Raw genomic sequence first — 22,760 nt, 5'->3', positions numbered from 1 at the left:
GTTAACTAGCAATTCGTTTTCTTAATGTTTGTTAATGTTTTTTAATCTAATGGTTAGAAGTTTACAGTTAATCACAGTCATTGATATACTTTTGGACAATAATATATTAAAAAACAGTATATTTGTCTCAATCAAGAAAGACTGATGTTCATGGCAATTATGGGATTTGTTGCTTTTCTGTTAAATGGGGGAAATTATAATGCATTTCCAATCAGCAAGAATTTCAGTAATTTTGTCATAAAGCAGGAAATGTGATAAGTCAATGTATATTTTAAGACTACAAAAAAGGTTCCTAAAAAGCGGTGTTTGGACTTCCAGATTAAATTTATGATTGAAATACATGTTTCTAATAATAGCTTGCAGTGGTGGGATTAAAGCAAGCAGAATTGTAGCCTCCTAAAACTACCACAGACACTGACTATTATTATTATTATTTATTATGAATTGCACTGACTAGTTCCTCAAGAATCTCTGTTTGAGAAACATACATGTACATACTGTGTGTGTGTGTGTGTGTGTATATATATATATATATATATGTGTGTGTGCGTGTGTGTGTGTGCGTGTGTGTGTGTGTATATATATATATATATATATATATATATATATATATATATATATATATATATATACATATATATAAATACTTTTTTTATAATAAGGCGCTTAAGTTGCAATATATAATATTTTTCTTAAACCTGTAACACTTCTTTATTTCATTTATAATATTTTCTGTACAAATAAGTTACTCTGAAGCATGTGAATGGTCCCCTGATTCCAGAGGTAGAGCTAAAAGGCTGACAAATTAATGAGTGATTAGTGTGTACATATATACATAATAGAGATTTCAACTGTGAAATTTTGCTACCTGCTACAGTGTTTAGATTGAAAATTGACCTGTGTATTGCTGTTCATTTACCATTACCCTGTTGCTTCCGTAAAAAAAAATATTTCTCACCCAAAGCATATATAAAAAAAAAAGAAAATACCATATTTTTTCCCACTGATTTTTACAAGGATTTCCTAGGACTGTGAGGATATGTACATAGTACTGGTTGTAGTGAATTGCATTATGCAATCACCACCTTCCAAACAATGTGCTATGTCTTTGCTTTGGTACATTAACCCACAAAAATGACCAACACAGAAAATGAGATTTCCTTCTGCGGTAGTCAAATGTAGATTTCTGTCCACTGTAACAACATCCACTGCCAGCACTTCTAATCATTTAAGGGCTAATACTGCAGACCAATTCAATTCACAGTGTCTTCTGAACGCTTTACATGTGATTTATAGAGTAAATATGATTCGGAAAGTTCCTGTGTCACTAAGCTGCGACTGTTTGATTCCCACAATCAGGCTGATATTTTCGTCACGTTCTTGCTGGTTGTGGATATGTTCCACTAAACTTCTGAGGCTCTCGTTTGCAGCATCTTGCCGCTGGTCTTCCGAAGCTGTCCGGAGTACAGCCAGATAACCTTTTGTCCATTCTGTATGCATTGTTATCATCCTTTCTTCTCTTTTCCACACTTACTTTGTACTGTAAAGTCAGATATAATCCTGCAACCCTAATCTACGAAAACCATCCATGAAAGAAAGACGGAGAAGAATGGAGGACCTCGGATCCTTTGCTTCCTAACCTTCCTCCTGATTCGTCACACTCTTGTGTAACTGAAGGGACAGCTGTCTGTAAACTGCACTAGGCATTGCAATGCAGTTTTGTCTTTGTAACTGATGTAACACTGTCGATGACAGATTAGTATCTGCTTTTCAGATTGTGTAACCGCCATGTACCTGAATCTAAAGTAGCCAGGACATTACCCCAGTCCGGCACCAAACGGCACACTTTTTGCACACTTTTGCTATTGGCACTTGTCCGTGAAGACCGTAGGGCATCTCATTAGTCATTTTAAATACTAAAAAGGTGTTTACTGTGCCCTTCGGAGCACTACCTGTCTGGTTATGTCATCAACACATGGGCAAAGAGTGGCATTTGGGACAGCCTGTCACGTCTGTGGTGTGTTTGCCATGTGCTGGTGTGTGTGTGTGTGTGCAGTAGAGTCAGGTCAGAGGTCAGTATGTGGAGTCCTTGGTGTTGGTTGACGTGTGAGTTGTGGTTGAGTCGTCCGGCAGCGAACCTCTGCGTGGGGATCCGGTGTGGCAGCGCAGCAGTGCAAACAGCTCACGGGACACACTGTTGGAGAAGGCTGTGTAGATCCATGGGTTAGTGCAGGAGTTTAGACTGGCTAGAAGCATCATGATAGTGAAAGCAGCCCCTGCGTGAGAGAGAAAGGCAAGGAAATAACACTTTGCATTTATTACTGCATTGACAGCTATATGAGACTGAGCTTTATCAGTTTAAGGCCTTAAGATTGCTTAGAAAAGTATTAAGAGTGACAGAAAAATTCAGAGCAAAAAGAAAATTCTTGCACAGTTTAAAGAAGTTTCTATATTCATATATTAGGATTTAAATTACAAGAACTGCTGTAACTACAGATAATATAGTTAACTAAGTAGATCAAATTAACACTGAATTTGTATATAAAACCTATACATAATATACTACTGTTTAAATGTTTGGATTTGATACGTTTTTATTTATTTATTTTAATGTATAATAATAAACAAGACAGTTAAATGCAAAATCTAAAAATATAAGCCATATGGAACCCAATTTAAGGCTAACGTAAAAATAAAAAAGCCTAGTTTTTAACTAAAAGACAGATCTACTGTATAGGAGTAAGCTTGTGTTGTTTTCATAGTGATTTGTTTGCCAGGTGGCAACCTGTCAGTGGTCAAACTGTGCAGAAAGTCCAGTCTAATACAGAGGTGTAAATACCAATGAGATTACCCAACACTCAGGTGAGTGAGCAGGTGTATGTTTGTCTATGTTTCAAGGGAAAGAAAGCAGGGGACAGTTAAATAAAGAAGAGGACAATAAAAAAGGGGACACGCTGAAAACATGATTGATTATTTCTGCTCCTGGAGAACTCCCTTCCCACAGACTTCAGTTCCAGCCAAGCTCGAACACACCTGCCTGCAATTTCCAAGCAACCTTGAAAACTCTGATGAATGATGTTTTTTATTGTACTTGGAACAAAACTCTGCTGGAAGGTAGATTTCCAAAAACGGGCATCTCTGTTTTTGAGATATTCCTGGAGAATGTGCTGTTTGTTTGGTTACGAACTCCACCCTGCTGATGGCAAAACTGAATTTTCAGCATCCTTTTTCAGGATTTCAGTCATCAGTGACACGTGATTCTTTAGAAATCATTCTAACATGCTGACTTTCTGCTCAAAAAACATTTATTATTATTATTATTATTATTATTATTATTATTATTATTATCAGTGTTGAAAACAGTTGCTGCTTAATATTTTTCTTAATTTTTGAAGGATTTGTGGTGATTATAACATTTATTTGAAATACAAATCTTTATAAATGTCTTCACTGTCACTTTTGATTAAATACATGCATCCTATAAATGATAGTTTGTTTTTTAAATCAGCACTAAATTTGAATTCTTTATCTAAAATCACCCTAAAATAAATAAATAAATATCTGGTTAAGCTAATGCACATGCACAAAAAAGTATGTTGTCTGTATCAAAAAATGGATAGTCTATTTTCTATTATGATGTGAACCTCTTTAAAACTACATTGTACTGTTTTACCATTCCTTATTGTGGAGTACAGCCTTATTGTGTGACTGTACAGGACATGCATATTCATGTGTTCGCTTGGGTCTGACCTTGGTTTGGTGGGTTGGGGTCCCAGGCTGCCCATAACTGAACAATAAAGAAAGGAGACCAGCAGATGGTGTAGACCAGCACAATGACAAGAGTCATCCTCACTGTCTTAGACATGGCCTTAGTCACACCTGGGAGAGGCGGCGGCGGGTGCGAATAGTTGGTCGGAAGGGGAAAAGCATCTGGAAGCACACCTGGCCACAGTTCAGAAGCTCCAGAGCTATTTGGGTGTCCAGCCAATGCACCCACACTATTGGCTGATAAAGACTGGGAATGGGAGGGGTCTGAGAGATGGTTGGGGGTGTTTTGCAGGTGAGTTTGGACGGAAGGGGAGGAGCTGTCTGAAGAGGGGTGGTGCCCAAAGCAAGGCTCGCAGATAGAGCTCCTACAGGGTAGAGTATGAGAGTAGCTATGATAAAGGCTTGAGGAGCACGCTTCCTCTCCTGCATGATGTGAGGGACTGTAATGAGCTTGACTGACACTGCTGTGTCTGCTCTGTCTGTTCCTCTCTCTGCTCCTTCCCCTGCCCCCCTCCCGCTGACCAAAGTGGAAGAAGACAGAGTTCCTCTTAAACTCTGCCGTTACCACCCGCTCAGACTTCAGGTAGATATTGTCATGGATTTCTCTGAAGATGCGAACCTGAGGTGAAAAAGAGATACATCAATGTTAACATACTCCTACTATGGGTCTAGAGTTGTGTGTTATTTAGAACTGAATTTAGAATACATTTTAAAAAACTCACAGAACTGTAAATTTAAATGTTAGGAAACAGAATTAAATGGAATCATATTACACTTAGCAGTTATATGTTTTTCAAAGTGTAGTAATGTGTGGTGGACATTTTATTTATATTTTATAAATACATTTTTTGTCTGTTTTGGCAGTATTTAACTTAATTCTTATATATATGCTTTATCTGTTGAGGAAATCATGTTGTTAGATTGTGTACAGGGTCACATATGGCATTAAAATTATGTAGTAAACATTAAATAACAGAAGATGCATGCATAAAAATAACACCCTATAACCCTAGCAAGCTTGAAACACCCTAATGTGAATTATAACAAAAAAACAAAAATAAATAAATAAATAAATAAATAATAAGAAAACAAATGTACATGAATTACAATCATATGTGGATGTGTTACAGGACTTCTGGGAATGGATATTTTAATTCATAGTTTATTTAATACAATATTCTACACATAGAGTGTAAATACACATAGAGTGTGATGTTAATCTATTTACATTTTTTAACCATATACGTTAACTTATAGTTAACCAATAAACTTTTTTTCTGTAGCGTTTTACAATTTTTTTAATTTTTTTTTTTACATTACAATGCATTTACTATACTTTTGGACAAAACCATTTTTAGAACTTTCCAAATGCATAGATCCTCAATACCCTTACACTAGAAAAGATCAAAAGCTATTCTGAGAAAAAGGATACATGGCAACAGTTGCTGGTTATAATATTTTTAAGGTGAAGCTTTTTGTGTGCGTCATTTACATTTATGCATTTGGTGGGCAATGTATGCAAATTGTCTTGCGTTGCATTCAAGGTATACTTTATCAGTCCATGAGTTCTGGGATTCAAACCGATGACCTTGGCATTGGAAAATAAATGGAAGCCAAGCCACATCAAAATTATTTGCAAACTTGTTTTGGACTATGGAAATTCCTCTGTGGTGTTACAGTGAATGTTTTTGAATGGCAATAAAGTAAATTCCTCTTCCTGTCATTCAAATTCAACATCCAACTCATGAATTGAAAAGGAGCCAATTATTAAATTCTACTTTTCACCCAGCACTAGCACAACCATCAAGTTGTACTCTGCAGTGCATCTAATTCCCATTAAACAAGCCAAGTCTTTGACATTTGCATAGTATACATCATGTTCTTGTGCTCTGATGCATTGTTAGACGAGAGATGTCAAAGCAATACATTCAATTAAAAAAATATGTAGACGGTGAGAGATTGAGAAGAAAAGAAGCTGGAGATACCTGACAGACAGTGATGATAAAGGCTGGCAATACAAATACAGCCACAGTCATCCAGGTGACATATGCTTTAAGACCCCACGGCTCAGCAAAGTGGCCCCAGCATTCGAACACCCCGGGGGACACCTCTGACCGTGAGAAGATGAACACCTGCGTGCAAACGACGAGACAGTCATGAGTACAACAAAATAGTTGTGAGCCAATCAAAAAACAGTCAGGAAAGGTAAGTTTACCCCTCACCTGTGGCAAACTGAGCACAAGGGCCAGGCCCCATGCAACCATAATGGGGGTGTTCCAGCGGGAGGGTGCACCTCCACGATATGCTTGCAGGGGGCAGCAGATAGCATAGTGCCGATCCACAGTCATGGCAACAATCATATAAGAGGATGCAAACATCCCGACGATCTGCAAGTACTTGACAAAGCGACACAGAGCGTCAGGGCCCTGGAAGTGCTCTGTGATGTCCCACACCAGCTGTGGCAGCACCTGGGGACAAAATAAAGACGTATCAAGTCAAGTCACCTTTATTTAAACATCACTTTATGCAATACTGATTGTGTCAAAGAAGCTTTACAGTATCAAACAGGATAATAGATTGTAGATAATGCAAGATTATAAGAGTAAACACAATTTTCCAGTTAAAGACATCGTCCAGCTCAGTTCAGTTCAAATAGTATCTGTGCAATCAAGTTGACAATATTAGCGAAATCAAGTGTCCCTAACTAAGCAAGCCAAAGGTGACAGTGGTAAGGAACCAAAAATCCATCGGTGACAGATCTACATATATCTGTTTCAGTCATGAAACTCTAGATGGTGCAGCCTGACAGGTCGTTTTACATGCAGTGACATCATGGCCTTTACTGATTATTCAGCCAATGAGATCGCAACCCTCCACCTCCCTCAGTACCACTTGTCTAGCAAAACTGCAATTGTGATTAAATCTTTTTTTTAAGTTCCAGGTTTGCTGTGCTTGTTTGTAGTGCTGCACAATTTGGCCAAAATGTTTGTGATCATATATATAAAAAGATGTTATTATAATAATTAAATAAAAATATTAAACAATATAAAAGATATTACTTCTACAACTACTACTTATACTTTTATTTCACCATAAAATTACAATACTAATATTTATGGTAGGTTATGTTTTAAATGAGGCAAAAAAAAAAGAAAAAAAGAAAAGTAAATTATTCATGCAGCCCTTAGAATATCTAGAACTTCTCTGCTGACACAACATTATTCCCACGCCTGATACTTCAACTGCATTTTAATAAATGTAGTCTCACTATGTGTTTCCATTCAGGTCAATGATTACTTAACCGTTAAGCTCATTTCACTGCACTCATCATTTTTAATAGTCTCAAGAGGCTGTTACCTGAAAGAAGGCCACTACTAGGTCAGCCACACACAGATTGACCATGAAGAGGTGCATGGGAGCGTGATGTTTCTTCCTCCGCAGCAACACCCACAGCACAAATCCATTACCCAGAGCAGTGAGGGCAAGCACCAACCCCAGCACCCCTATCTCTGCCTGGGCCAAGGCTTGGTCCCGTACCCGCGGAGGGGCAACTGGCTGGATTGTGGGTTTCGTGGTGGTCCATGTGATGTTCTCTGACGGAAACAGCCAGAGGAAAGCCCCTGTGCCCCCATAACTGCTGCTGAGATTGAAGAGGGAGCTGGACAGGTCCGGTGGCCCCCCCATCTCCAGAACAGAGCGATTGGGCTGACCCAAATTCTCTTCCCAAGAGGCCATCCTCATGACCTACAATGAGAAGGACAGACATGTGAGGCGAATCCAAAACATCATAACACTGCTCCCTCGCTGGCCTAAATTGTTAAACAAACAGTTGTAAATCATTTTAATAAAATTAGGCCAATGATTTTCATTTTGTTGTCTATTTCTGTATGGAGTAAAGGAATGGTGGTGTCTAAATCAAATTAAGTCATTACAGTGTCTGCCATATAATCTCAAATTAAATACTCCATCTCAGCTTCTGTTTTTAGAGAAAGCGCTTGAAACATCACGTTAAATCATTGTGTTTTTAGCCAAAACAGTAAGAAATTAATTACACGTGTATTCATGTGTTTTGAGGTTTGGAACAAAAGGAAAGCAAGTGAAAAACATAAATGATAAAATCGTTTACGAATTCATTAAAGATAGCTTTGAATCACAGTCTTTCTGGAACCTCCACATAAAACATTTAGAAACACCTCCACTTTCAACCTCATTGAGATGCTGTGTGGTTTATTAAGACCAGCTGCTAAAGCTACATTTATTTAGCGAATATCTGAAAAGCAAATCTGAGATTCTCTTGGGATTTGCTCATCCTTTGACTCCAGACACAGGAAACATATTTGCGGTGAGACTAAGAAAAGAAATACAAAATATGAGAGCGGTATGGGAACAAGGTGTGGATACACAGTGTATGACGGAGGCATGGATGTGGAGGTGGGCAGGAGGAAGGAAGCAGATTTTAAAGGTGTCTGTAATTATTATGTGCAGACATATTGAAACAGGAAGCCCAAGAGTAAGTTTTGTGCAAATGCTTCCTTCTACTTGCATTAAACTTAATTATTTTGCCAAATTTATTGAATATGCTTATAAATTCCACACTTTTAAAGTGCATGCAATTTACCACACATGCATACATGGTATTAAGGAAATATGAAATCAAATATGAGTGAAAGTGCGAAAGCATTTAAGAAAACAACATCGGATAATAAAGGTAGAACAGTGCGGTTTATTGCAAAGAGCGCTGCCACTAAGAGGAGAAAAATGTGTGGCTGTATTAATAAATCTCACACAGACAGATTCGAAGGACTAGTCTTATTTTAATTTGATTAAAGTCTTTTTTTTTAAGGAATAAATGCTTTTATTCAGCATTCAAATATTTAAATGTTTTTAATTCAATGTATTAATTATTTTAATACATTCAATTAAATAAAACAGAGTACAGACATTTATAATGTTACAAATGTTTTCTATTTCAAATAAATGCTGTTCTTATTATTAACGTTCTATCAAATCCTGAAAAATAAATAAATAAAGGTTTCTTCCAAAAATAAGCAGCACAGCTGTTTTCAACATTGATGATAATAAGAAATGTTTCAAATCAGCATGCGTTGGTGAGCATTAAAATAATAAAGATCTCACCAAACTGAAACTTCTGAATGCTAGTGTAAATCATTTGAATATCTAGAAATATGTCACTGGAAAACAAGGCACTGATCTTGTGTGCTTTTCTCTGATAGTTTCTTTGATTCTTCTGGTGTTTGTTAGCTCATACATGCTGCTTAGCCTTCCTTGAGTGTATTCCTGTCAACGTGGTTATGATTTATGAGAGGATTAGCAAGAATGGAAGCAGAAAGCTTTCGAATGCAGTTTGTTTTAAAATTAGCTCTTGATTTAAGTCCAAGTCTCTGAGACCTACAATATTTCATTCACTTCATTCATCCTCACTCACTCTTGCTCTCACTCTCTCCGTCCATCTGGAGTGGCGGTTTTCATCTTGCATTTGCATAATCAATTCACAACAGAAATAGCCACTTCAGAGCTGTGCTGGTTACAGAGTCCTAATGAAATCCTTCCAATTGTAACACAAAGCCTGGCAAAGTCTTCCTTTGACGTTGCTCGTGGAAAGCCCGTCAGTTGCTCTTGCTGTCCAGTTTGTCGTCTGTTCGCACTCTTTGCATGTCCCGACTACTTTCCATTACCTACTTTGATACCTCCTGGGAAAATACAGAAGAGCCCCCTCACACGCTCTGGGTCTTGTTTGATGCACATGTGCTGGCACTGGCTATCCATCAGGCCCAAAGTGGCTCTGTGATGTGTCCCTGCTGGGCATGTGTGCATGAAGCATTCAGCCGGGTCTATATCGCAAGATAAAGCGTACAAACAAGATCTCTTTCATTTCTCATGTTGAAATTACATGGAAAGCAAATGGAATCTCCTCTCCAGAAATATCACGTGTCGTGTTGGTCTTCTCTGTGGTTTTAAAAGAAATTGCAATAATTTCACACAATGTGGTCAGATCTGTCAAGGAAGAGTCTGCAATCAAATGATCAGAGATTTTTTTTTACTCATAAAACACTGACACTAAAAAATAGTGTAGACTTTTCTAGAAAGACAGTTCTAGCATTTTACAAACACTTACAAAAAAAACAGCAAATAACCTTAAATCAAACATGATTTAGAAATAAAATAAAAAGGTCATATGTGAATTACACATTTTTCGATCCCATATTTTTTACCTGAAATATTTTTGTACCTTTTTCCTTAGTGCAATATTAATATTGAATGTATTTGTACTATATTCTCATTTTTTACTTTGTTTTCACAACTGTGCGTTGTCATTTTTCCATCTTAGCACTGAACATTAAAAAAAATCTTTGTCTAAATTCATGTGGCCTTTAAATTCAATTTTATTGCTCTAAACTCTTACTGTATGTCAAAAATCGCATTGTTTTTATTTATCCTATAGATTTGAGAAGAAACATCTTAAAACTATTGAAAATGAAGGTATAGTTTTTTTGTTATATATGGTTCTATATAAACATCCATGGAACCTTTACATCGTACAAAAGATTCTCAATACTATTATAAAAAGGTTCTTCAGATTTTTTTTTTATGTTCTTCACACTAAGAAAATAATGACCAAAAAGTCATTGGTGTGTAAACCTATGTTTTGGAACCTTTATTTATTTTTTTAAGAGTATCTCCTATGAAAGAGCAACCACTGCACATTCAAAGTATCCGATCAAAACCACACCAAAGCTAACAGAGATGTGTTCTCTTTCTCTCGAACCTCCGTCTGCTGGTTATCAGATGGACACTAAAAATATTTCACGTTTCCCGTGGTGCTCTGCTTCGAGGTCAAGGGGGCAGTGGAAAAGAGCAGATGAGATTGGTGGATGTGAAAGCCAACTGCGGAGAGCAGCAGTGCACTCATCCGTCTCTCTCGCTCCTTTGCTCCTTTCTCAGTTTGTATCCTCTCTCTGTTCATCAAATCTCAAATATCATCCTTTTACCAGATCAGCCTGTCCTTGATATCTCCTCATCTATTCCAGCAACAGAACAATATCAGTTTCAGCAAAACTCAACCTGGTTCTCCACTTCACAGCTGAGCTCTTAATGTTGAGGGTCAGATCTTTCAGATCTAATCTGCTGAATGACTCTCATGGGTCCTAAAAATGATGCTTCCCAGACCTGTGCCTTGCTCGGTGCCGGACCGGGGTCATATGATGGGAGGAAAGACGGTCAAGGCACAGCAATGGGGTGCACTGGGACTTGAGCCTTTGACCCTTAAGCAGCACTTTCTAAAGGTGCCTTTTGCCATCAAATAAATAAATATGGTTAAAAATGACAAAGGAAATACTAGGAGAGGTGAAAAAGAAAAAGAGATGGCATACAGAAATGCACAATGGAAATCGAGTGAATTTAAAAATCAGAGAGGAAGATGATATAAAGCGTCAGGCGTTTACTTTATAATCACTGGTTAAATTAGGGGAATAATGACAATTTACAGCATACATGTGAAATACACTTACACAAATCTGTACACAAACACAAACAATCTGTGTTTGACTGTGTGTTTGTGTGTGTGTGTGTGTTGTATATGTTTCAGAAATGTATTATATTTCAAATAAGGAAACTATGATATTGTAATGGCGATCTGAAGTTTGTCAAAGCTTGTTTTTGCTCAGGTTTTGTGGTCAGCATTATAGCGGGTAGTGTCTCTGTTTCTAATGTTAACATAAAGTGCATTATTTCAATGAAAACATTTGTATGCTTTCTGTATTTTAGTAGAATTTCTGTAAATTGCATTTAAAACTGATAAAACACAAATACTCCAAGACTTACATAAGAACAGAGCAAAAGGTTGACTGAGAACGTAGCAGATGACAACAGTCGCTACGGTAGAAATACACTTACACTTATGTATTTAATGTTGGGCTTAGCGAAGGGTCAATCGGTCTGTGAGCTTTTAGACAGAACACTAGTTTCACAATAATAGTTAAACGGTGAAAAAGCAATGATTTATTTATGACCTTCTGGATACTGGAAACCAAAGTCTTACTAATTAATTCAATTTACAATTTAAATGTGTTATATAAATATACAAGTTAATTGTGCAGCAAAGATTACATTGCATAATATTCATATTGAAAATAGGAAATAGGCTTAGATGTTTGAGCAGGATGGTTTCTTTAATCCTTCTGCCGCTGAGACTGAGTGGTCAGATCTCACACTGAGCGGTGATGAAGTGCTGATGAGGAATTTATCAATGTACGTCAGCACATCAGACGAGAGCATTATGTGGCTACACTGGAATCTGTGTGCGTGCGTGTCTGGTGGACTAGGTGAAAAAGACATGTATGGAAAGTAATCCCTAATTTATGAACATCTCCCAGGAATGCCTCACAGCAGGAGAAGCTACCGGGTAGTGAAGCATCCCTATCTTTAAAGGGATGATAGAGGAGAATGGAGGGATTGAAAAGAAAGTGTCAGTTGACGGCAGCAGATCACTTTTGTGATCTAATATAAGTAGCTGTCTGCCAGTCACATACTGTGGGGTCCATTTTAAAATCTGTATTTTCCCCATTGAAACCTGAAGGTAATTTGAAAGTGTGAGGTTTAAAAAAAAAAAAAAAAAGTTATGATGTAGCTAAGAAATCATTTTTTGGGCCAATAATTAGATAGACAAAATAGGAGCATTTCCACTAGTTGTTTGATTTGAACTATACACATATCTAAAAAAAAAATAATTCACTTGGCTTTTATTAAACATTCCCGCTTTATCTAAAAAAAAAAAATCCCTTGCAAGCACATCTTGCTCCTTTATTTTACATCTTTGTCAATCACAGGAAAACAGCCACACCGCAGGAAGGATGACGGAGTGATCCACCTATTTTCATCTGTTAACACTGTTGTTTATCTAACCCATTCTTACTGTCTGTTTGTCCTTTCATGTTCCAGCTCTGTTCTGCATTCGGGTCAGAACCCCAGAGTCCCTCCCAAAAACACACCTGCATTCCTCAAACCCTGACAGACATTTTAGTACAGTATAGCTTAATGAGGTATAGAGCGACAAACATTTTTTTTTTTTTTAATATTTAATATTTAACTATTTTCAGGTAAGAACAAATTGTATACAAGGTGCATGAATAGGTGTGTGTGAGAATGAAGACATGGAGATCTTGGAAATTGGTTCATGCACTGATGACTTAAGTAAACGACTCTACATTTACTCATTAACTCATCACATATATGCCTGTTTAAACAGATGACAGTCTTTAAATGCACACTGAAACCTTGAAAAAATGAACAAAAACAAAAAACAACATGAGCAAACAGTCCATGCACAATTATATTGCTTTAGTCTGCATAGTGTGGGCCATACGCAACAAAGGAAGCATAAGCATATTCATCATCAGGCATCAGTTGACTTTAAAACCTCTCAGGTTTACAGAGAGATGCTGTGTTTGTTTACTATAACAGGATTCTGTCCATGATTTCAAAGTTCTTTGGGAGGCACATTAACTTCTGAGGCATAAACCCAGACTCGCGTAGCCAGACCTCCAGACTGACGACTAAAGGTCTGAAATTCATGGCAGCTTTCATTGGCTAAGACCCGTCCATGAGGTCGTTTGACCGACATGACAAAAAAACAATCAGTTTGTTTCATTCAGTATCACGTTTTGGGGTGTGTAAATGTCACCACAATAACAAACCGATGTCTGAAAACTCTCGGACGTATTTGAAAAATTCTATGCCGCAAACTTTATAGGGTACATAGTTTCACCTAATCTCATGTTAAGAGTAGTACTGCATCCTTCATATCTCCAAAAAAAAATTTCCCGAGAGAAATGCTCATATAAGGAGTTCCACTCTCGTCTACGTCATTAAATCCACAATCAAAAAAAAAAAAAAAAACAGCCGAAACTTGTACTAACCTGGAAGTAAGATTTTCAGCATAGAAATTATTTGTCATTGGTCCAAATATTTTTTTTCAAACTTTGGCCATGTTAAGCATGAGAATCCATCTCTTCATTGTACCCCTCCTTTAAATATTTCACATACTTTTGAGAATCCAGCGTTTAGTTGATCCTGATAATCCCTTGTTGTCACACTTATAAACACGACAGCTTTCTTTTTTCATGAGGGGGTTTGGTGCCACGGTATCTTTGTTTCTGGACAGAACGTTAAAGAACGTCTCCTGGAAATCCTGTAGAATTCAATCAATCTGATGATGACTTCGACACTCCTGAAGTGATTCCACTTTTGTGTCCTATATGCATCAGACGTTTAGCCAACGGTCCGTGGGCATCTGAGGCTGAGACTAGCATGAACCTAACCCTGGTAAACACACTGAAATTTGGGAACTAACTTTACCTAGTCATTCTTTTAAGTCCACAGATTAATTAAGCTTTGTAAATTTTCAACAAAAGCAGGTCACCCATGTTTATTCAAGATGACTGCGATTCTAGATTTGCAGCGTTAACAGGTTTAATTGCATAGCTACTTTTGTTGTCTAAATCCTGAACAATTTAGCATGCGATGCTCTGAAGATTTAAATGAGTCACTGCATTAAGTTTTCCTTCTCTGGATTAATGCATATTATCTATTTGTAAGCCTACATGCATTAATTTAAGCCTAAATTCCTGTTGACAAAAGGCAATCAATCATAAATGTGACCACCCCACATAATCACATTGACCAAGTGTCCAGTGACTCAGCAGCCATGGGGAAAGCTTTTCATGAAAGACTGTAAAGCATTTTAAAGTCTAATAATTAAGAGGAAAGTGAAAAGCATCAAGGGCAATTAGCATTGCTCTGAAACAACTGGTACTAATATTTTATCCAATTTTTTTTCAGCAGTTTAAGGTAACAGCTGAGCAATTATTATTATTATTATCTTTCTCTTCAAATAACGAACATTTTAAAAGTCCTAAAATCAGAAGTGCTCGATCTCCAAGCATGTTTTTTTTTTTTTTTGCTGGACAGACACGTTAGTTAATGTTCTTTTATCCTTGTCTTACCTCATGTCTCTGAAGTAAAAAAAATACCGCAAAATATACATTTATCTGTACATAATAGTAACTCAATATATGAATGTATTCAACAACAATAAAGTCGTTTGACATTGTAGCCCTGAATGGAGCACGTGAGTGGCGCGCGCGAACAGAGCGCGCTGATTGATTAGCAGCACTTACCGTCAGGCAGCTCCGCTTCTTCACTGTAAGTATTGCACTTTGCGATATAATCCACAGTTTTCTACACGAACTAAGCCATATAATGCTATGTCCATGCCACGTCCAAGCCCTCTATGTTGACAATCAATCAGTTTTAGATATCCGCCGTCTACCATTGTAACTTTGTTTGGGAATTATGTAAAGTATAAAGCTTTGTTGCCAAAATATTCTGTTCTGTCATTCAAAGCTCATTTTATCTACAGAGTTAAATGCGCTCCTATCCTTTCAGCTTTCAGATAGCACAGCAAAGTGCGTCTCTATGTCTTTCTCTCTCTGTCTGTTATGTCTCAGTATATTCTCTGATCTGGTGCGCACTAAACATAATTTGGTTGGGCTACTCCTGTTCCTCCTACTGTCTCCCTCCCTCTCAAAGAACTCCTCCCTAGCCCTCATGATCTTACATCCACACTCCAAAACCTTCCAGCATCCAGTTTCTCTAAACAGACTCTTTCAAAAATGAATAACGGATACATATATATGTACAGAGAGAGAAACAAAAATATACCCTTTCAAATTGTATTAACATATTTAACCAGCATGTAATTGTAGAACATTCCTACATTAATTAGGCTAAGTACATTAATATTTGTTTATCAGCATCATGAATAAACTGATAATTTTACCTCACCCTGACATCTCAAGACAATAATTGACTAGGTGTGCCAAAATTCAACAACAAAAGTGTACAAAAACATACAATTGGTCAAACATGCAACCATATTGGTCACACAGAATAATAATGTCCTTAACAAAAACAAAACAAAAATTAATAGATTTTTGTCCCCCAGACATTTTTAAATGTCATTAACCCAAACTGCAAATGCATCTAAACATCATTATGTTAAATATAGTGTTCACTTTCATGAAGTCTACAGAAACACAATCATTTTACAGTGTTTCACCTTCTTATGGAGTCCAGAATGCTATGAATTGTCACACGCTGATTTGTATCATAGAAGAATTAAAGAAGGTGTTTCCTAAGTGTTTATACAGTACTATATACAAATATATATTTATGAAATGCAAAACTTGTAAAATTGCAGCTGGCTTAAGTCTAAGAGCAGACATTTATTCCTCAGGACAGATCTGTGGCACATAATTGAAAGGCTTGTTTGTGTAGATTCTGGTAGATTCTGTCTTTAACCAGTTTGGAGTTATGTCACTGAAGTAATCACACTTATGCATATGTATGCACATTGACCTTATTGTAGTCTTGTGTATTCGGTTTCTTGGAATTGTGAAGTCTATTCCAGATTCACAGGAGTGAATGATGGCTTTGAAACTCAACACTCTTCATCCATCTTCATAATATGTGTGTGTGTGCCATCAGCACATAATAAGAAATCCCATGTTTTTATTTTCCCTGAAGGAGGACGAAATTAGACCTGACAGGCTCATTATACTCTGAAATTAATCACATTAAAGGACAGATTAAAACATGGAAGTGATTACACACTTACACTGAATACATAAACATGACAGTGTTCAGCCTCCGAGCGTTTCAAACACCTGCTCCTCTGAAAGGGATTAAATGGAAATTTGAGAAAATGACGGTCTCTCTTTTCTCTGCAATTCAAATGAGCGCAGAACTCCATCCTCAGCAGTCAGCCCCAGTGCTTGAGTCAGCCAAAACATAAAAAATGACATAAATCCCTTCCCCCCTTTTTTTTCAAGCTCTCCCTCAGTCCTGCCTAATCATTTTTTCCTGATGACAGAACAATGGATAGATAGATTAAATAGATTGATGGATAGAGAAGAAGAAAGAGTGGGACTGATTTGAATGTTTAAAAGTAATTAATTGGGTTAATGAAATAGATCTACAGGACTGATTCATGGTTAGAAATGACCCTATGTGCGATTGATTTGCTCCAACAGAGAAACAGAGGCGTTGTGAAAGAGTCTGTTCATTCTTACTGCAGAGGCAGCACGAGTGTCTGAGCACACACTAATGGCACTGAAAGAGGGAGAATGCCACATGCCCATTACTTAAAGAGTGTATCTGAGCGAGAGAATTCGATTTCTGTGACACTTTCTGTCCACAGACCAAAACAGTTATCAAGCCTAGTGCAGCTTGTCTCAACCAAGCAGGTCTATAATACCTGGAGAAAGCAATGTTGTCTTAATGTTCCAAATTCATAGCAATGGTAGTGGCTTGGCTGGCACAGGAACCCCCAACAGCATGTGATTTGATTTCCACCCTGTTTGCTCATGTGGGTTCAGCACTGGCCAATCACTTGAGCACTTAAATAGCATGTGATTTTGGAGCTGTGTAAAAATTGCTTCATATAAATGCTGGTTGACTTAAATTTGGATTGCTGTGACGTAGAAGACAGCAGAACATAAAAAAATTGTGTTTTACCAATATCTCTTATGTAATGAACACTTATTATTTATAAGTTGCTGGAAAAAGAAATAAATTCTGTTTACTATGATAAGTAACTTTGTCTTTGGAAACTTCTTCTAAACTACATTGACATGCAACTAAATAATCAGTTTGTAATTTGAACTGATGGTTAAATTATACTAGAAAAAAGCCTTAATGAATCAGAGGAGTTGTGTTTGACAGAAAAATGTTTAGCCATGTAAATGCTTAAATTTGAATACTTTCTTAATTTGGTACAACAATAACTTCCGCTCATGCAGTGATTTGTTGCATATGTTTTTAGGAGATTGAATATTTGCTACAAATACAGTATACAGAAAAAACAGCTTTTGCAGTAGCTCTGGTGACATTTTTTACAGTGGCTTTCTGCATTTACAAACGTGGCGATTTTGCTCAGAATACACCTATGCACTAGTAAACAAATATGAGATTCAGAGAAGGTCAAGGGTTCATATTGCACGAAACTTTTTTTATTACATTTTGTTCAGAATGCGCACATGTGAGTCGAGGGTTCATATGCACAAAACTGTCAGATATATTGTTATTTTTATATTTATCACTGAACAGACCTTTATACAGATTATCCCGTAGTCCAATATTTGCTGCTGAGAAAGTATTTATTTACGCTCTCTGTCAATTTGGTTTCATATTGTCTTGCGGACTGATGTCCAGCTTCTCGCTGCAGTCTCACCATGTGAGCAGAATCATAAACGAGTGGTCAGAGGTGAGACTGAGGTATAACGGCTCCCTTCACGACTTGGCTCATAAAATGCTGTTCTCTGCAAAGAATAAGACAGCACATATTATGACACTTTGAGTGGTGTGTTCACTATTAGGGAGCATTTGGTGCACATATGGACAAAGTATTAGAGTCGATTCTCTGAAGGCGACATATCCTTTAGGAGGGGACCTTGTCTGTCTTTATAATGGACTTGAATCAAAACTTCCTCTCGTTCTAGGATTTAGCCCAAACTCCCTTATGTCCTTGTAAACGTTATACTGGAGACCAATTTTGGCTCTCTCCTGAAGTTTCAGATTCCCATTCTGGTGTCCAAGATGTGCTAATAATTTATAGAAGAGACAGTTGTCTTGGGGGACTGCTATAAAATGTGTTTTACAATAAATTAATCTTCTGAGCATTGTGGTTAAGGGACTTAGTTGTTGTGTGAAAACCTAAGGGGTTCATCGAGGACTAGATTTGTGTTTTTATGATCTTGAGAACCATGGAGCTAGGAGAAAGACTCAGGCAGCCAACCGAACACACATGAGCTGAGGTGAGAGAAAGATGTGGAAAACCAGAAATCTCTTTTTGGATTTCTTATCTCATACTTCTGCTTTCTATTTCCCTGACATTCTCTCCTTGCCCCCTTATATTTTCCATAAAACAATGCCTTTCAGCGGTTATATTTTGACATCCATTTTTCATCACCCCGGTCTTACATTTTTCACCACTGGCAAAAAAAAAAGAGAAACACCAAAATATAAGGAATGTTAGGCTCGCCAATAAAAGCAGGATTAACAGTTCTTTTAGCCTTTTCTACTAATTGAAATTGTCCCAAGAAAATGACAAATCACATTTATAGTAATCTCACTTATTCCTTCCAGACCGCAACAAGATCAAATTGAAAGCACATAGGGTCTCCGCAGATTCTCCTGAAAAAAATAGAAGCACATCCTAACAATATCATTATGTATGTATTAAAATGTATCAGTATATTATAGGTATTTAATTGTTACATTAAATTTGCAGTCAGCAATCAGGGTTATTATCATTAACTAAACCCTAAACCATTCCCATTTTCATACTGTACATTGTTGTGATGGCTGAATTCACTTAAAGCATGTACAAATGTTATTTATAGTATTTAATTTTGCATTTTGACAATATTTTGCAGTATTTTAGATGGTATCTGTCACTTATTGTCTATTAGCCATGACATGAAAACAGTCTGTTTATCTGAGATGATTTAATATTGGTGCAGCAAAGCTCATTTATCTGCACTATCTACATAAAAACTCAAAAGTCGCTTCATTTGTGTCTATTTTTTCTCTTATTAGAAACATATTTGACATGCTCATACAAAGCCCGGAATAGAAGTCCATCAAGTCCTCTGAGCTATAGAAGAGAAACTTGAGCAATAACAGATTCCTCTGGGGTAAGTACAGATCCTAAAGCCTCACTTATATGTATAACCCATTACTGCGCTGTACTGATTGTGTGTGTTTAAGTGTGTGTGTGTGTTTCATCATATAATACATATGATGACAGAGTGCCATTTCATAATTATCAATTACTGAAACTGACCAAAGAAATCCTCGCCCACAATATGCTATCATTATGTCTAATAGTTTATGACCATGGATCCCATCATCAAGAATCAGATCTTAATCATGAGGGGCCCTTAAACACACATGAACATCTGTCTAATCATGAGAACAATGGCGGTTGTCAGCAGTGGTCCTGTAATATATACAGAGTACATAGGTTAGGGTGAAAGGTTCAGTTCATGGGGTTGCATACATCGTTTAATGCAAATTCAGGGTTTAAGGTTATTGTATAAGTCAAGGTCACACATGTAACTACATAAACAAGGTCTGATTGACAGAGAGCAGGGGATGACTGCATCTGGATCTGGATTACAGCAAGTGCATCTGATTAAGCTCTGAATCCTTTGAGGAAGGCATGAGGGGGAGAAAAACACTTGGATCGGGCTCCTAGAGTTGGGTGCCAAGTTAGACAACTCACAAATCCAGCTGCGGGCTACAGTTATCCAGCCTTTTACTGGACCTTCAGTTTAAAACAAACTTTGTGTATTACACACATTCATGCACATCCGCAAAAGCTCTCAACTGCTTTTCTAAAATAGAACTCGAAGTTCAGGTTAGAAGGTATCAAATTATACAATATAAATTATTGACTCCTATCTGTGAAGAAAGATCAGGGCATTGCATTAATTCAGTTTTGTGTAGAGAACAGCATAAACATGAAAATATGAATAATTTTATTCAGCTAGGATGCATTTAAATAATCAAAAGTGACAGTAAAGACATTTATAATGTTACAAAAGATTTATTTTTCAAATAAATGCTATTCACCTTCTATTTGAGTTCTGAAAAACATGTATCATGATTTGCACAAAAATATCAAGCTGTAGAAATGTTTTCAACATTGATAATAATAATAAATGTTTGTTGAGAAGCAAATCAGCATATTAGAATAAGTTTGGTTCCAAGTTGAGTGGCTAGATAAAAAACACTATTTTTCTGTTTCAAACTTTCATGTAGCATCTTTAGGTTATAATAACATTAAAAATTTAAATCCAGGTTTGATTTTCAAAGATTTATTATAACATTTTTAAATGTTTTCCCAAAATGCAACTCCATGATCCTTTTTTTCTGTCAAAATGAAATAAATCCATTAAATCAATATGAAAGTTATTCTTCACATTGAAACTGATGAAAATACATAACATAGTAAAGTTGATCCACATATGACAGCCTCTGAACTTGGTCAGTACTAATTATATTATATCAGCCGTTGTTAACTGACAAGCTGCGCAAATCCAAGCTGATAATGAACTTAGATTTGCACAGCTTGTCAGTTAACAACGGCTCCGTGTAGTAACAGCTGCTCTATGTGAAATCACGTACCTGATGGAATTTACCGCTGATTAGAGAACCGGCTTTACTGACGACGAGATGCACATTAATCATCGGCCGATATATATCGTGCACCCCTACTTATTAACAGGCACTGGACTAAAAATACATTCATCATTACAGCAATAAAAGAAAATTTCATCATGAACATGAACATTAACAACATTCATCTTTGCCATGTTACATTTATTTAGTTGACTAGTGCCATGTGCTGAATTAACAAAAACAGATGGCATTTATATAAACACTTCCCCTGACAAAGTATCACGTTCATAATCAAATGGGATTCATCTAATAAACGCAATATAGCGCAGCTAGTCAGTGATCTATGACTGTGTTTTAAATATTGCTCAATCTAAAATGCTCCATCTAAAAGCACAAGATGGAGATCTACCGGTACTATTAATCACAGAATCGGCTTTACTGACGAGATGCAGATGACAATCACATGTGATTTTGAACACAAAGTACAAAGTAGAGGAGTAAAACTAAGATGCAGAGTGTAGCCTATTCAAAGAGCTGCCATTACTGTCTAGAGTGCGTGGAATGGTACACTGTGATTGGTTGTTATTGTTTACAGTGCGTGGAATGGTACGCTGTGATTGGTTGTTACTGTTAACAGTGCGTGGAATGGTACGCTGTGATTGGTTGTTACTGTTAACAGTGCGTGGAATGGTACGCTGTGATTGGTTGTTACTGTTAACAGTGCATGGAATGGTATGCTGTGATTGGTTGTTACCATTTACAGTGCATGGAAAATTTTCCAGAAAATGGACACTGGCGTTTGTCGCAGTTTGGAAAAAAAAAGAGAAAACTTTACATTTTGTGTATAATGATGTAACGATAAAAACTCCATACTCATCGGGAAGAAGGAAGCGGGAACCGGTGCACAATCAAAAATCACTTTAATATTCAAAAATAAACAAAACAGCGCGTCAGCCCCTCACGGCGACTGACGCGCACAAATAAAAGCCAAAACATAAAATAATGTCCCAGGCCTGGTCCTCTCTCGTCCTTCACGGTCGTCGCTCCAGTTTTATATCCTTCCATCTCCTACGTGGGACTCGATACTGGCGGTGGGGCGCAGGTGCAGCTCATCTTCAATCACTACACCTGGCCTCACTCCTCGTTCCCACGCCTCTCGGCCCCGCCCCACTCGCCACAAATGAAAAATGGAAATTCAATACCCACCAAAAACAATACTGATTTTGGCGGAAACTCATTTTATTTTTTTAAATGGCATTTATCGCGTATTGGAACCGAACTCTTCATATGCTAATATCACATTAAAAACTTGAGTTGGAGTAAAAAAAAAAAAAAAAAAAAAAAAAAAACAATATATATATATATATATATATATATATATATATATATATATATTTGAATGAAGGCTGCACTTATTATAAATAATAATATTATTAATTTATTTGTTAATTTATTCATGTGTCTTATTGTACATAAACATGTTTATAATATTTCTCAATATGTTTTCCCCAAAAATCTTCATAAACTAATCTTTATAAATTAATAAATTTCTTGAAAATACTGTAATAAAAAATAGCTTTGGTTTCATTTTATTTTAAGGTGTACTTGTTATACATTTAAGTAATGAGAATATTAATTAACTACATGTAATTACTGTATGGTTAGGGTTTGGATTAGGATAACTTGCATGTAATTATGCATAATTTATTGTTGTTTTAACAGTGTTACCC

At 36.7% G+C, this 22,760-nt stretch overlaps 1 protein-coding gene across 2 annotated transcripts; it reads right to left on the bottom strand.

Annotated features, from left to right (window-relative positions):
- Positions 1-737: 737 nt before the first annotated feature.
- On the bottom strand, positions 738-15,304 carry LOC113069108 (vasopressin V2 receptor-like). Of its 2 annotated transcripts, XM_026242090.1 has the most exons (6): positions 14,964-15,304; positions 7,126-7,512; positions 5,991-6,236; positions 5,754-5,900; positions 3,751-4,387; positions 738-2,276 (listed from the first exon to the last, which is right to left on the bottom strand). In XM_026242090.1, the coding sequence occupies exons 2-6, from the start codon at positions 7,507-7,509 to the stop codon at positions 2,074-2,076; spliced, it is 1,617 nt and encodes a 538-aa protein (XP_026097875.1). In that variant the 5' UTR covers positions 7,510-7,512; positions 14,964-15,304; the 3' UTR covers positions 738-2,073. The 2 variants fall into 2 exon arrangements, with proteins under 2 accessions (XP_026097875.1, XP_026097874.1); XM_026242089.1 differs by having other exon boundaries at positions 5,754-6,236.
- Between the last annotated feature and the right edge of the window lie 7,456 nt (positions 15,305-22,760).

Source organism: Carassius auratus, unplaced genomic scaffold, assembly GCF_003368295.1.
Source record: "Carassius auratus strain Wakin unplaced genomic scaffold, ASM336829v1 scaf_tig00000876, whole genome shotgun sequence".
Classification (NCBI taxonomy): Eukaryota; Metazoa; Chordata; class Actinopteri; order Cypriniformes; family Cyprinidae; genus Carassius; species Carassius auratus.
This window is presented reverse-complemented; position numbering and strand designations above follow the sequence as displayed.